General features: G+C 47.0%; 2 protein-coding genes across 3 annotated transcripts; both read left to right on the top strand.

Moving 5' to 3' along the window:
* Positions 1-1444: 1444 nt before the first annotated feature.
* On the top strand, positions 1445-3010 carry LOC120680763. 2 transcript variants are annotated; one of them, XM_039962289.1, is made up of 3 exons: positions 1445-2226; positions 2320-2505; positions 2626-3010. In XM_039962289.1, exons 1-3 carry the CDS (start codon positions 1646-1648, stop codon positions 2849-2851), a joined length of 993 nt encoding a protein of 330 aa, XP_039818223.1. In that variant the 5' UTR covers positions 1445-1645; the 3' UTR covers positions 2852-3010. The 2 variants fall into 2 exon arrangements, with proteins under 2 accessions (XP_039818223.1, XP_039818222.1); XM_039962288.1 differs by having other exon boundaries at positions 1445-2505.
* A 7230-nt stretch (positions 3011-10240) lies between these two features.
* Positions 10241-12454, top strand: LOC120680762 (subtilisin-like protease 4). The gene has a single exon (XM_039962287.1). The coding sequence runs from the start codon at positions 10241-10243 to the stop codon at positions 12452-12454; it is 2214 nt and encodes a 737-aa protein (XP_039818221.1).
* Positions 12455-12868: the final 414 nt, after the last annotated feature.

The raw sequence follows: 12868 nt of genomic DNA, 5'->3' as shown, positions 1-12868 counted from the left end.
GTTGAAACGTGAAAGATATGGCTAAAACAAGATTCTAGGGACTTGTTTGCAATAGATTTAAACTTTCAGGGGCTAGCTCTAAAGAAACTAGGGACTAAAACGAGATTTAACCTAAGATACAGGGGCTAGCTTGCAAAACAACGCACTAAGGATGGTGGGTTCTATTTTGGAAAAGCTCAGGGTGTTTTCCGTAAAGATTTGGACTAAAACAGAAATAGTTTTGAACTGCGATGGACGGAGGGTTGATTTTGAAAAAACGGAGGGGTTTATTTGCAAAAAATGACCACGGTTGAACGGTATTTGGTTTAGTTGACTCGGGTCATATTAGATCTGGGCTGCTGGATCTAAATCGGACGGCGGGAGTGGATTGGGGTGGGCTGGCGGCGGCGCAGAGCTAGAGCGGGCGGAGCGGAGCTCGCGGCGGCGCATGGCGCATGGCGGCGACGGCGAACAAGACCGAGCGGAGCAGAGCGAGAGAGAGGGAAGAAAAGACGGAGGAAGTTGCTCACCGGAGAAGAAGGAAATCGTCGGAGTCGAGGAAGAAGGCATGGGGTCGACGGCGAAATGGCGACGACTCACGAGAAGGAAGACACCACGACGAAGAGGACAACGAGCTGAGCACTGGGGTGGCGTCGGATTTCACCGGAGATGCACGGATGCGGAGGATGGTGGGATTCTGGGGAAAAGATTATTTTAGAGATTCCCAAACAAGGAGCCTCCCTACGGGTAGTCTATATTTTTGTGTGGAGTTGCCATGAGAGGTTGGTTTAATATATAGAGAGAAAAGTCTCGCCATCCCACATCAATTAGCAATGTGGTACTAAACCTCCCTCCCATGCTAATGGGCTTTACGTGCCTTTAGCCCATTAGGGAACACATGAATGGGCCCTTGAGGTCCATTAGGGATTTATGCACTTTTGATAGACTTAGCCCATTTAAAATCTCGGAATTAATTATTTTCGAAATTAAAACAATTCTAGAAAAATCTAGAATTCATATTTAAAGTCCGAAAAATATTCCAAATGGCCCGAAAATTCTAGGAAAAATCCTAGAAATATATTGGGACCTAACGAACTCAAATAAAATATTTGGAGCTCATGAGAAGATTTGGAAGAGCCTCTAAAAATTAGAGTTTGCTCTAGGGAAAATGGGAAAAGAATCCAGAAAAATCCGGAAATTTCCCGGGAAGAATTTTTTGATGATAGAACACGTTTTGAAAGGTTTTCACACTCAACAACACTATGCATATGACATGAATGCATCACCAGAAGAACAACATCATTTAATTTGAAAAACAACCAATATTTATTTTCTTTTACACTAAATTCTCTGTGAAGAAAAATAAATGTTGAGAAAATTTTAAAATTTTGAGAAAATTGTTGTTTTATTTTTAATTTTAATCACATCCTGAAATTCAAAAATTTCAGGGTGTGACAGGAATGGACTACAAGCAAAATTTGCTGCAGACTGCCCTTATGCATACTATGTCCATTGTTTTGCTCACCAATTACAATTGGCTCTGGTTGCTGCATCCAAAGAAGTACCTGAGGTTCAGAATTTTTTTGAACATCTTTCTTTTGTTGTCAATACTGTTGTGTCTTCTAGTAAGAGAAATGATGACCTTCATGCCAATCAAGTAGCTGAAATGGAACTTTTGGCTGAACTTAATGAGCTTGAAACTGGAAGGGGAGCTAATCAAATTGGGACTTTAAAGCGGTCTGGTGATACTAGATGGAGCTCACATTATGATTCTGTGTGCAGCCTAATAAAATTGTATAAACCCACATTCTTGGTCCTCAAGGACATTGCTAATACTAAAGGTCCAGGAACTTCACAAACAGTAAGAGGGAAGGCTGCTGGTGCTGTTACATTGATGATGTCATTTGACTTTGTATTTATTTTGCATCTTATGAAAGAACTGATGGGAATCACAGATTTGCTTTGCAAGAAGTTACAGCACAAGTCTCAAGATATTGTGAATGCTATGGATGATGTCGCCACCACAAAGAAGTTGCTTCAAAACTTGAGAGAGCATGGTTGGGACAATCTAATTAGTGATGTGATATCTTTTTGCATGAAACATGGAATTGCTTATCCAAACATGGAAGACTTCTATGCAGACTTCATTCGATCTCGTGCAGCTAATGAGACTACAGTTGAGCATCACTATAGATATGATGTTTTTACAGTTGTAATTGATCAACAGGCACAAGAATTGAATTGCAGGTTTAGCGAACAAGCAACAGAGCTTCTCATGTTGTGTACTTCTTTGGATCCTAGGGATTCATTCAGTTTATTCAACATTGATAATGTGTGCAGTCTAGCTTCAAAGCTCTATCCCGCTGACTTTTCGGAGCAAGAAAGAAGAACCTTGAGATGTCAGTTACGGCATTATGAGCATGATGTACCTACTAATCCAAAGTTTCAGAATTTGACAAGTATATCTGATCTCTGTCGGCGACTTATAGAAACTAAGAAGGCAGAAGATTATTATTTGATTGATAGGTATTATCCATTCTACATTTCTACTCCTACAGTTCTACTTTGTTTAAGTTCAGTGGTCCCTTTGATCCAATAGAAGCACTAATCTGTACTAATCTTTCTCATTCATCGTCATTTTTGTAGATTGATTCGTCTTGTTCTTACTCTACCTGTTTCTACTGCAACGACAGAGCGTGCATTTTCAGCAATGAAACTTCTCAAGACAAGACTTCGCAACAAAATGGAAGATGAATTTCTAAGGGATTGCATGTTAATCTATATTGAGAGGGAGATTGCTATTAAGTTCACGACAAATGCAATTATTGATGATCTCTATGCGAAGAAGAACCGTAAAGTTCGACTAAAATGAAATCGTTTGTTTTCACTAACCCACCTTTTTGTAAAGTGTAGCTAGCTTTTGTAATATGGTTCCTGGCTGCATGAATGAACAATGAAAATTTGGTGTCAACTGTAAGTACACCTAATCATTGTATTCTCCATATCCAATGAATATATGTTGACTTAGCCTCTTGGCCCCCCCTTCAAATATTTTCTGGTTTCGCCGTTGATCATGTCCAAGAACTTGTTTTACTTCGTGCTTTCGTGCCCTGCTGGCTGTGATCTTCGGGCACTAGAGAACCTCCCGTACCTGTTGCACGACTGCCCTACTGGCTGCGACCTTCGGTCACTAACAAAGTACTGCACTTCATGCACTTCCGACAACCGTTCCTTCACTGCGCTGCGAGAACCTATTTGTCGAGACCGTTGAGTTTCTTTTCCCGGGCCAACTTGAGCTCCCTGCGCTCCTACTACCACATCCCAAGAGCTCCTCATGGCCCTCATGAGTCAAAATGATTTTGATATATTATGCTGGAATGTCCGAGGCCTAAACATGCCGGCAAGATGTTTGGCGGTGCACGTGACAATTGCGGCGACTACCTGTCATATTGCCTGCTTGCAGGAGACTAAACTTCAGCACATCGATGACGGCCTCGCACGCTTCCTAGGTGCCTACAAGTAAAATTGCTTCACCTACAAGCCGGCGGTGGGAACTAGAGGTGGAATTTTAGTTCTATGGAGTGACGCGTTCGTCTCTCTTTCGGACGTCACTATCGGGCGATTCTCAGTGTCGGCGATAGTACGACTGCGGCAAAATGCGTCCGAATCCTTCTTGTTTTCTACAGTTTACGGTCCATGTAGAGCGACGGCAAAAAAGGCGTTCCTGCAGCATTTGAGGCGCCTTAAGCCACATACGGGAACTAAATGGCTCATCCTTGGTGATTTCAACATCATTTTCTGAGCTAGAGACAAAAACAACAACAATCTCAATCCGCGACTGATGAGGAGATTCCGGGCTGCGTTGAACCATTGCCAGCTAAAAGAAATACATCTACAAAATCGAAAATATACGTGGAGCAACGAGAGGCGGCGACCAACACTCGTCCGCTTAGACCAGGTGTTCTGCAATGCGAGCTGGGACCTAACTTTTGAGAGTCATTCCCTACACGCCTTATCCTCGTCGCACTGAGACCACTGCCCCTTGCTTTTAGCACATCAGGAAGGTCCCCGCAAGCCAACACCTTTCAAGTTCGAGAATTTTTGGGCAAAGCTCCCTCGCTTCCAGGACGTCGTGTCCAGTGTCTGGGCGCAGCCAACGTCGCATACGGAGCCATTCCATAGATTCGGTCACAAACTGCACGAGACAGGAAAAGCCCTACGCAAATGGAGCAATTCTTTAATTTCCGACGCCAAGCTCAAGCTACACATGGGCCAAGAAGTCATTCTGAGGCTCGACATCGCTCAAGAATCTAGAGAGTTAACAGATACAGAGCACCGCCTGCGTTGTAAGCTCAAGAAGCGCATCCTTGGCTGGGCGATAATTGAGAAGGCTAGGAAACGACAAAGTTCGTGTGTCACCTACCTTAGGGAAGGCGATGCAAATACCAAAATTTTCCACCTTAAGGAGAACTCAAGAAGGCAAAAGAACTTCATCCAACGTCTGCGGAATGGCCAGGGGTGGGCTTTTTCACACCAAGAGAAACAACAGGTCATTTATGACTACTTCTCCTCTATCATGGCGGACCCTCCAGCACGTACACGAGACTTCAATTGGGACGCCCTTGACCTGTCTGTGGTCAACCTTGCTGACCTGGATGACCCTTTCTCCGAGCACGAGGTTCTGACGGCTATAAAACAGCTCCCGCACGACAAAGTTTCGGGGCCGGATGGGTTCACCGGTTGTTTCTTTAAAGAGTGCTGGAACCTCATCAAACATGACCTTTTAGTGGCTATCAATTACTTCTACATGGGACGTTGCACAAACCTAAACCTTCTAAACAAAGCAAACATCGTCCTAATCCCAAAAAAAGAAGGAGGCAGATTCGACCTCGGACTTCAGGCCGATCAGTCTCATACATGCCTTCGCGAAAATCGTCAGCAAGATCCTTGCCCTCCGACTCGCACCGAAAATGCAGGAACTCATATCCACGTGCCAAAGTGCCTTCGTCAAAGGAAGAAGTATCCATGATAACTTCCTCTATGTCAGGAACATTGCGCAAACCTTCCACCGTAACAGGACGCCATCGCTGCTTTTGAAGCTCGACATTTCCAAAGCCTTCGACTCAGTCCGATGGGATTATTTACTCTCCTTGATGCAGCATAGAGGTTTCCCCCAGCGCTGGACAAACTGGATCGCTGCAATACTTTCCACCTCCACTTCAACAATTCTGATCAACGGAACGCCAACCGAACCAGTTCAGCACGGTCGCGGGTTGAGACAGGGGGACCCTCTCTCCCCACTACTCTTCATCCTCGCTTTTGACCCGCTTCACCGACTCCTTATGAAGGCTACAGAGCTAAAATTGCTACACAAGTTAAGAGGCAGAACCGCTCGCTTCAGGATTTCCATGTACGCTGATGATGCGGTAATCTTCGTTAAACCAACCCGCAATGACATTACAAATTTGGCGCTTATCCTAAGGAACTTTGGCGAGGTCACTGGCCTTACGACAAACCTGCTGAAAACAAGCGTTGTGCCGATCAGTTGCGAGGCTGTGAGCTTGGATGACACTTTGTCCGGTTTCCCCGTTCAGTGCACCAACTTCCCCATAAAATATCTGGGGCTTCCTCTCACGGTGAGAAGGTTACGGAAAGTGGATTTCCAACCTCTACTGGATAAGGCAACTTCAAAGCTTGCGGGCTGGCAAGGGCGGTATCTCACACAAGCTGGTCGGATCTACTTGACAAAATCGGTACTTTCTTCTCTACCCGTATACCTCCTATCGGTCCTGAAAGCGCCCAAGGAAATCCTAGATGATCTCGACAAAGTGAGAAAAAAGTTCCTATGGGCAGGCGACAACACACTCACAGGAGGAAAATATAAATTCAACGGGACAATGTGCGCCATGCCCAAAGAAAATGGTGGCTTGGGTGTTCTGAACTTTGAAAGATTCGCCAGAGCTCTCAGGTTGCGGTGGCTATGGCACGAATGGGTGTCTCTTGGAAAAGTTTGGGTAGGAACAAAAACCCCGTGCGATGACACCGACAGCCTTCTCTTCACTGCTTGTACGACAATCACTTTGGGAGATGGCAAGAGGACGAGCTTCTGGCACTCAGGATGGCTACAAGGCCGCATGCCCAAAGACATAGCGCCAAATCTCTTCAAAATCAGCCGCCCCAAGAATCGAACTGTCGCAGCAGCACTGGAACGGAACACTTGGATACGTGACATACGCCGAGCGGGGGGCCTTACGTTCAGCCATGTCCAAGCTCAAGATCTGGGAGATGCTTCGGAACACCCAGCTAATTCCAAACCAGGAGGATCAAATCAAGTGGAAACTCACGTCGACTGGGATGTACACAGCGGCCTCTGCTTATAGAACACAATTCCTAGGCAATATAAAAGTTAAAAAACCACAAGCTTTCTGGAAGACTTGGGCACCTCCTAAATGTAAATTCTTTGCCTGGTTGGTCACCCGAAACCGAGTATGGACTTCAGACAGTCTACAGCGTAGGGGATGGCCGCACAACCCCTTCTGCCCTCTCTGCCGGAGCGCCTCGGAAACCGCACTTCATCTACTGGTAGACTGCCGATTCACTAGAAGACTCTGGAGCCTAATCACGTCTTGGATAGCACAACTCACCATTCACCCACAACAATGAAGGCCAAGTGAGGACACTCTGCAATGGTGGTCTAACATCATCTCAAGTGAGCGAAATGCTAGAGTCTTCAGGAAGCAGGAGACGTTAGTTCCCGGCCTACTCTCCAAAATAAAGAACGAGGCGGCCGTTTGGGCTATGGCGGGAGCCAAGGATTTAGAGTCACTCATACTTAGAGAGTAATCCTTATGTAACAACTTCCGGTTAGCCGGCTGTACTCTCCTTCTTTATCAATGAAATATGCACAATCTCGTGCCCGTTTGTTTTAAAAAAAAAGAAAACTACCCGTTACTTTTCCAAAATTTTCACATGCTACAGTAACTTCAAACGTTTGACCACTAATTAGGAATATTAAATGCAGATAACAACCCATTCTACCCCCCCGGTGAAATCGCGAGACGAATTTAATGAACCTAGTTATGCGATAATTAGACAATGTCGTGCTACAATAAACAATCTCTAATGATGATTAATTAGGCTTAATAAATTCGCCTCGTGATTTTCCGTCCATCCGTGTAATTAGTTTTATAATTAACCTATATTTTATACTCGTGATTAGTGTTGGAAAAGATGCCAAATTTTTTTGCCCAAAAAATTTTGCTAACTAAACGGGGACAGACTCAAAGAGAAACAAGGAGCACACAAACTCAAAGAGAAACAAGAGTAACATAAGAACTACTGGTGCTCGGCGCTCTCAAAGTTGCTTGCCGCAAACCCATCTCTTCCAAAATACAGTTGAAAACAAGTGGATCTGTCATTGTTTTTACTTTGAAAACTCTTCTATTCCGTTCTTTCCAATGTTCCTTGCCGAGTACATGAGTAATGAGTAGAGCAGCTACGTGTCGCTGCTGATCTCCAAGTCTCAATGTCCACACCTCTCACAGGCTTCTTCACTAAGCCATTTGACCAGACCTGCATCAGGTACCAAACTTCCTGCGCAAATACACAATCAAGGCATAAATGAGCTGCAATTTCTTGCTCTTGGTCATACAAAGGACAAACTTGATCACACGGCCAGCCGGCCAGGTAGATTTTGGCTAGAGTGCTAGAAGTTAAACACAATGCTGACCCTACAAGTGCATTTCTATTGTTTTAAAAAAGGGAAAAGTCCGGTTTGCACTCATTAACTATCGCAAAAGTCTAATTTTCAATCTTAAACTACAAAATCAGATAAGATAGGCCATTCAACTATCGAAACCGGGCAAATTTGGCTCTTAGGATGGTTTTGTATTTTAAAGAAAAATTTAAAAAATCTAATGAGATCTAAAAAGTCAAAACTAATTCATTTTAAAAAAAGAAAAATATGAAACTAGTATCATTTTTTTAAAAAAATATATAATCTATCTATTATTGCTCTATTTGAATCTCATTTATTTAAAAATAATAGGCATAACTACAAGCAATCAAATATTATGAACATAAAAAAATGGATTCAAATAAATGACAAGTACAGTGCCAATAGATATGTTACATTTTAAGGAAAATTTTGATACACATTTCGTATTTTTTGATTTAAAATAAATTACTTATGAATTTTTAGTTTAAATTTGAATATTTTTAATTTTCATAAAATGAAAAATCACCTTCAAAACCATCTAAAAGGTCAAATTTGCCCAGTTTCGATAGTTGGATGGTCTATCTTATCCGATTTTAAAGTTTAAGATTAAAAATCAGATTTTTGTGATAGTTCAATAGTGTAAACTAGACTTTTCCCTTTAAAAAACATAGAAAACATACGGAAAATCTCACATCAATATTATAGGATATTAACTAGGCATATAGCCCGCGCATTTGCGCGGCTAGTATTGAAAATTAAAAAAATTGCTTGTCATTGTATCCTTACTTAAAAATTATACTATTTTTTTACCATACATCACCAAGTTCATTATCGTAAATTATGTCTTATTGTTGGTTAAAACAATTCAAATATGATCTACCTATAATAACAATTTCATTTGTTGAGCTTTAATAATATTATGCATATAATCTTATTTTTATTTTTGTTTTATTTTGATTGATTGTTGTTAGCTTCAGTTTTTATTAATAGTATATGTTTGAAACTGATACTTAGCTAAATGATATTTTATATTTAATTTTTTATAATGGCATTAGTGGGTGATTTTTAATTAGGCACAGGGGTATTTTAGGTTAATTTTTCTCCGATTAACGTGAGAATTTCTAGGTCTTGAGAGCAAACGTGGAGGCTCCGTTTGTTGGCCAAATAATAAGATAATAGATATCTCTAAGATATTGAGCCGGTAGATTTTCATCCACACGTCCACCCTGGCTGTTGTAATTTGTTTGTGCATATGTGCATGAATACTATGTGAAAATCACTCCGATTCACAGATCGTGTGCACGTCCTTTTGGAAGAGAAATCTAAAAAACATTACTACCATACCATATTAAGTGAGCGATATTCTACACAAACGAAACGATTAGGGCCGAAAGATATCACACACTATTTTTAGCAAAAGGAATCACACGATTAAAGAGCAAGAATATACACAAGTCTTGTTTGAATACCAGTGGATTGAAGTGGAGTGGGAGGGAATGAAGGGGGAAATTAGTGCATTTTAGACTCAATCCCCTTCATTCCCCTCTAATCCACCTCTATCCAAACAGGCTCGGGGGGGGGGGGGGGGGGGGGGGGGGGGGGGGTGATTGTCCTCACAAGAAAAACGAGAACAGATATATAAGAACTTGGGGAAAATTAAGCAACAACCGATATGATAGAGTTTGATAAATATAAGGGAAAAGTCTACTTTATACTCTCGAACTATCGCGTAAGTCCGATTTCAACCTTTAACTACAAAACCGGATAACATAGACTATCAAACTGTCAAAACCGTGCAAGTTTGGACCTTGGGGTGGTTTCCAAGATGGTTTTGTATTTTGTGAGAATTAATAATATTCAAATTTAAACTACAAAATTCATAAATAATTCATCTAGATCAAAAAAAAATACGAAAGGGGTATCAGTCCAATTTAATAACCAAACTAAATTTTCAGCTGGAAGATATGTACATGTACCAAAGACATAGATCCGGCCACCATCCAACCGGTCTATCCGACAAAACCAGTAAAACAACACTACCATTTGGTCTTGCAATGCGGATGCAATTCCGTACCGATTCCATCGCTCGTCCTTGCAATGGACGAAATGCCAGGACACAAGCTGTGATACGGTCTAGATGCTTACTCGCGGAACGGGGTCAAGAGTCATGATACCCCTGGACTCTTACCTGCTGCCATCTAGCTCTGTACGGTTGTGATTGTCACGGACACCCCCGGCGGCAGCCGCGAGCAGGCGTCCTCGTCCTCCCTAACACGACACGGCAATTCCCAAGCACCCGATCCATGTCCACATCGTAAACTCGATCCTCCAGTCCTTGCAAACATCTCCCAACATTGGCACGGCTCCAGAGCTCCGTGCCACGGCCAGAACAATGCCGGCCTTCTGCGGCGGCTTTGCCAACAGCGACTGGAACGCGGATCTAATCCCTGAAACCTTTCAACAATGGAGCATTTCGGCAGGTAGCTAGGTCTTTTTAAAAGGCCATGCACGCTCGCACACTAGCTCAGAGCCGCAAATCCAGCCATGGGAAGCTTCAAGCTAAGCTTGCTGCTGGCCGTCCTTCTCGTCGCGGTCGCCGCGGCGGCGGTGGCCGGCGATGAGCTCCGCACGTTCATCGTCCACGTGCATCCGCACGAGAGCCACGTGTTCGGCACGGCCGACGACCGGACGGCGTGGTACAGGACGTTCCTCCCGGAGGAGGGGCGGCTCGTCCACTCGTACCACCACGTCGCGAGCGGCTTCGCCGCTCGGCTGACGGAGCGGGAGCTGGACGCGCTGTCCGGCATGCCCGGGTTCGTCGCGGCGGTGCCGAACCAGGTGTACAGGCGGCTGACGACGCACACGCCGCAGTTCCTCGGGCTGGACCTGCCGCAGAGCGGCAGGAACTACACCTCCGGGTTCGGCGAGGGCGTCATCATCGGCGTGCTCGACAGCGGCGTCTACCCCTTCCACCCCTCCTTCAGCGGCGATGGCATGCCGCCGCCGCCGGCCAAGTGGAAGGGCCGCTGCGAGTTCAACGCCTCGGCGTGCAACAACAAGCTCATTGGCGCACGCGCCTTCGAGTCGTCGGACCGGTCCCCGCTCGACAAGGACGGGCACGGCACGCACACGTCGAGCACCGCGGCGGGAGCGGTCGTGCCGGGCGCCCAGGTTCTTGGCCAGGGCTCCGGCACCGCCTCAGGTATCGCGCCCCGCGCGCACGTCGCCATGTATAAGGTGTGCGGTGACGAGTGCACCACCGCCGACATCCTCGCCGGCATCGACGCGGCCGTCGGCGACGGCTGTGACGTTCTCTCCTTGTCCCTCGGCGGGCCGACGGTGCCGTTCTACAACGACGGCATGGCCATCGGCACGTTCGGCGCCGTAGAGAAGGGCGTGTTCGTCAGCATGGCGGCCGGCAACGACGGCCCAGGTGCCAGCACGCTGTCCAACGATGCGCCGTGGATGCTCACCGTCGCGGCGGGCACCATGGACCGCCTGATCGTCGCCCAGGTGCGCCTCGGGAACGGCGCCACGTTCGATGGCGAGTCCGTTTACCAGCCAAACATCTCGACGGCCGTCACCTACCCGTTGGTCTACGCGGGCGCCAGCTCAACGCCCGACGCCAACTTCTGCGGCAACGGCTCGCTGGACGGCTTCGACGTCAAGGGCAAGATCGTGCTCTGCGACCGTGGCAACGGCGTCGCGAGGCTCGACAAAGGCGCCGAGGTGAAGAGAGCCGGTGGCTTCGGCATGATTCTGGCCAACCAGTTCGCCGACGGGTACAGCACCATCGCCGACGCGCACGTCCTCCCAGCCTCGCACGTCAGCTACGACGCCGGAGTTAACATCAAGAAGTACATCAACTCGACGGCGAGCCCGGTGGCGCAGATCATCTTCAGGGGCACCGTCCTTGGCACGTCGCCGGCCCCGGCAATCACTTCGTTCTCCTCGCGTGGGCCCAGCGTCCAGAACCCCGGCATCCTGAAGCCCGACATCACAGGCCCCGGCGTGAGCGTGCTCGCGGCGTGGCCATTCCAGGTCGGCCCTCCGTCGTTGCCGTCGCCGTTTCGGCGGCCGACCTTCAACTTCGAATCCGGCACGTCCATGTCGACGCCGCACCTCAGCGGCATCGCGGCGCTGATCAAGAGCAAGCACCCCGACTGGTCGCCGGCGGCGATCAAGTCCGCCATCATGACCACCGCCGACCCCACCGACATGTCCGGGAAGCCAATAGTCGACGAGCAGCACGAGCCGGCCAGTTTGTTCGCCACAGGCGCCGGGCAGGTGAACCCGGACAAGGCCATCGACCCCGGCCTGGTCTACGACATCGCCCCCGCCGAGTACGTCGGCTTCCTCTGCGGCCTGTACACGAGCCGGGAGGTCTCCGTGATCGCGCGGCGCTCCGTCGACTGCTCGGGCACCACGGTGATCCCGGACCGCATGCTGAACTACCCGTCCATCTCCCTGACGCTCCCGGCGACGACGAACCCCACGACCCCGGTGGTGGTGAGCCGCGCGGTGAAGAACGTCGGCGAGGCGGCGGCGGTGTACTACCCCCGCGTGAACCTGCCGGGCACCGTGCAGGTGAAGTTCGCGCCGAGCGAGCTGCGGTTCACCGCCGCGAACCAGGTGCTAAACTTCACGGTGTCGGTGTGGCGGGGGCAGAGCACGGACGCCAAGTTTGTGCAGGGCTCGCTCCAGTGGGTGTCCGACAGGCACACCGTGAGGAGCCCCGTCTCCATCTCCTTCGCCTGATCGATGTGACCAGCTCGTTCGTCTTCCTCCTTGATTTTTTCCTTCGTCGTGCACACCGTTTATTTGGGTTCTTAGTTGGTAATAATCCTGCATGTTTCAGTTGATCTCTTGATAAAATATGGTAGTCACACGCGCTACCACTTCCTGATAAACCATGGCCAGACACTTTTTTGCTTGATTATAGCCGTGGTGTGTGACATCCTGCAACTGGTTTATGAGATTGATTACTAGAATTTCTGAAGCCTCCAAGATCTTCTTTTGAAAGGTTTTGTTCAGTTTTTTTTTGAGGGGTTAAAGGTTTTGTTCAGTTTTTTTTTTTTTGAGATAGAGGTTTTGTTCAGCTGAGCGAGCCTTCTTGACCCACCAGTCAAAGCCAGACCAGGCCAGCACAAACAAGGAAAAAGAAACATACGT

This window comes from Panicum virgatum, chromosome 7N (genome assembly GCF_016808335.1).
Source record: "Panicum virgatum strain AP13 chromosome 7N, P.virgatum_v5, whole genome shotgun sequence".
NCBI classification, from domain to species: domain Eukaryota; kingdom Viridiplantae; phylum Streptophyta; class Magnoliopsida; order Poales; family Poaceae; genus Panicum; species Panicum virgatum.
This window is presented reverse-complemented; position numbering and strand designations above follow the sequence as displayed.

What these genes read in the sequence shown, in the direction of transcription:
- LOC120680763 (XM_039962288.1), top strand. Translation starts at nt 1,646, where the DNA reads ATGGAACTTTTGGCTGAACTTAATGAGCTTGAAACTGGAAGGGGAGCT. An exon ending in GATTATTATTTGATTGATAG is followed by an intron (nt 2,506 to 2,625) that starts GTATTATCCATT and finishes TCATTTTTGTAG; the next exon opens with ATTGATTCGTCTTGTTCTTA.
- LOC120680762 (XM_039962287.1), top strand. Translation starts at nt 10,241, where the DNA reads ATGGGAAGCTTCAAGCTAAGCTTGCTGCTGGCCGTCCTTCTCGTCGCG.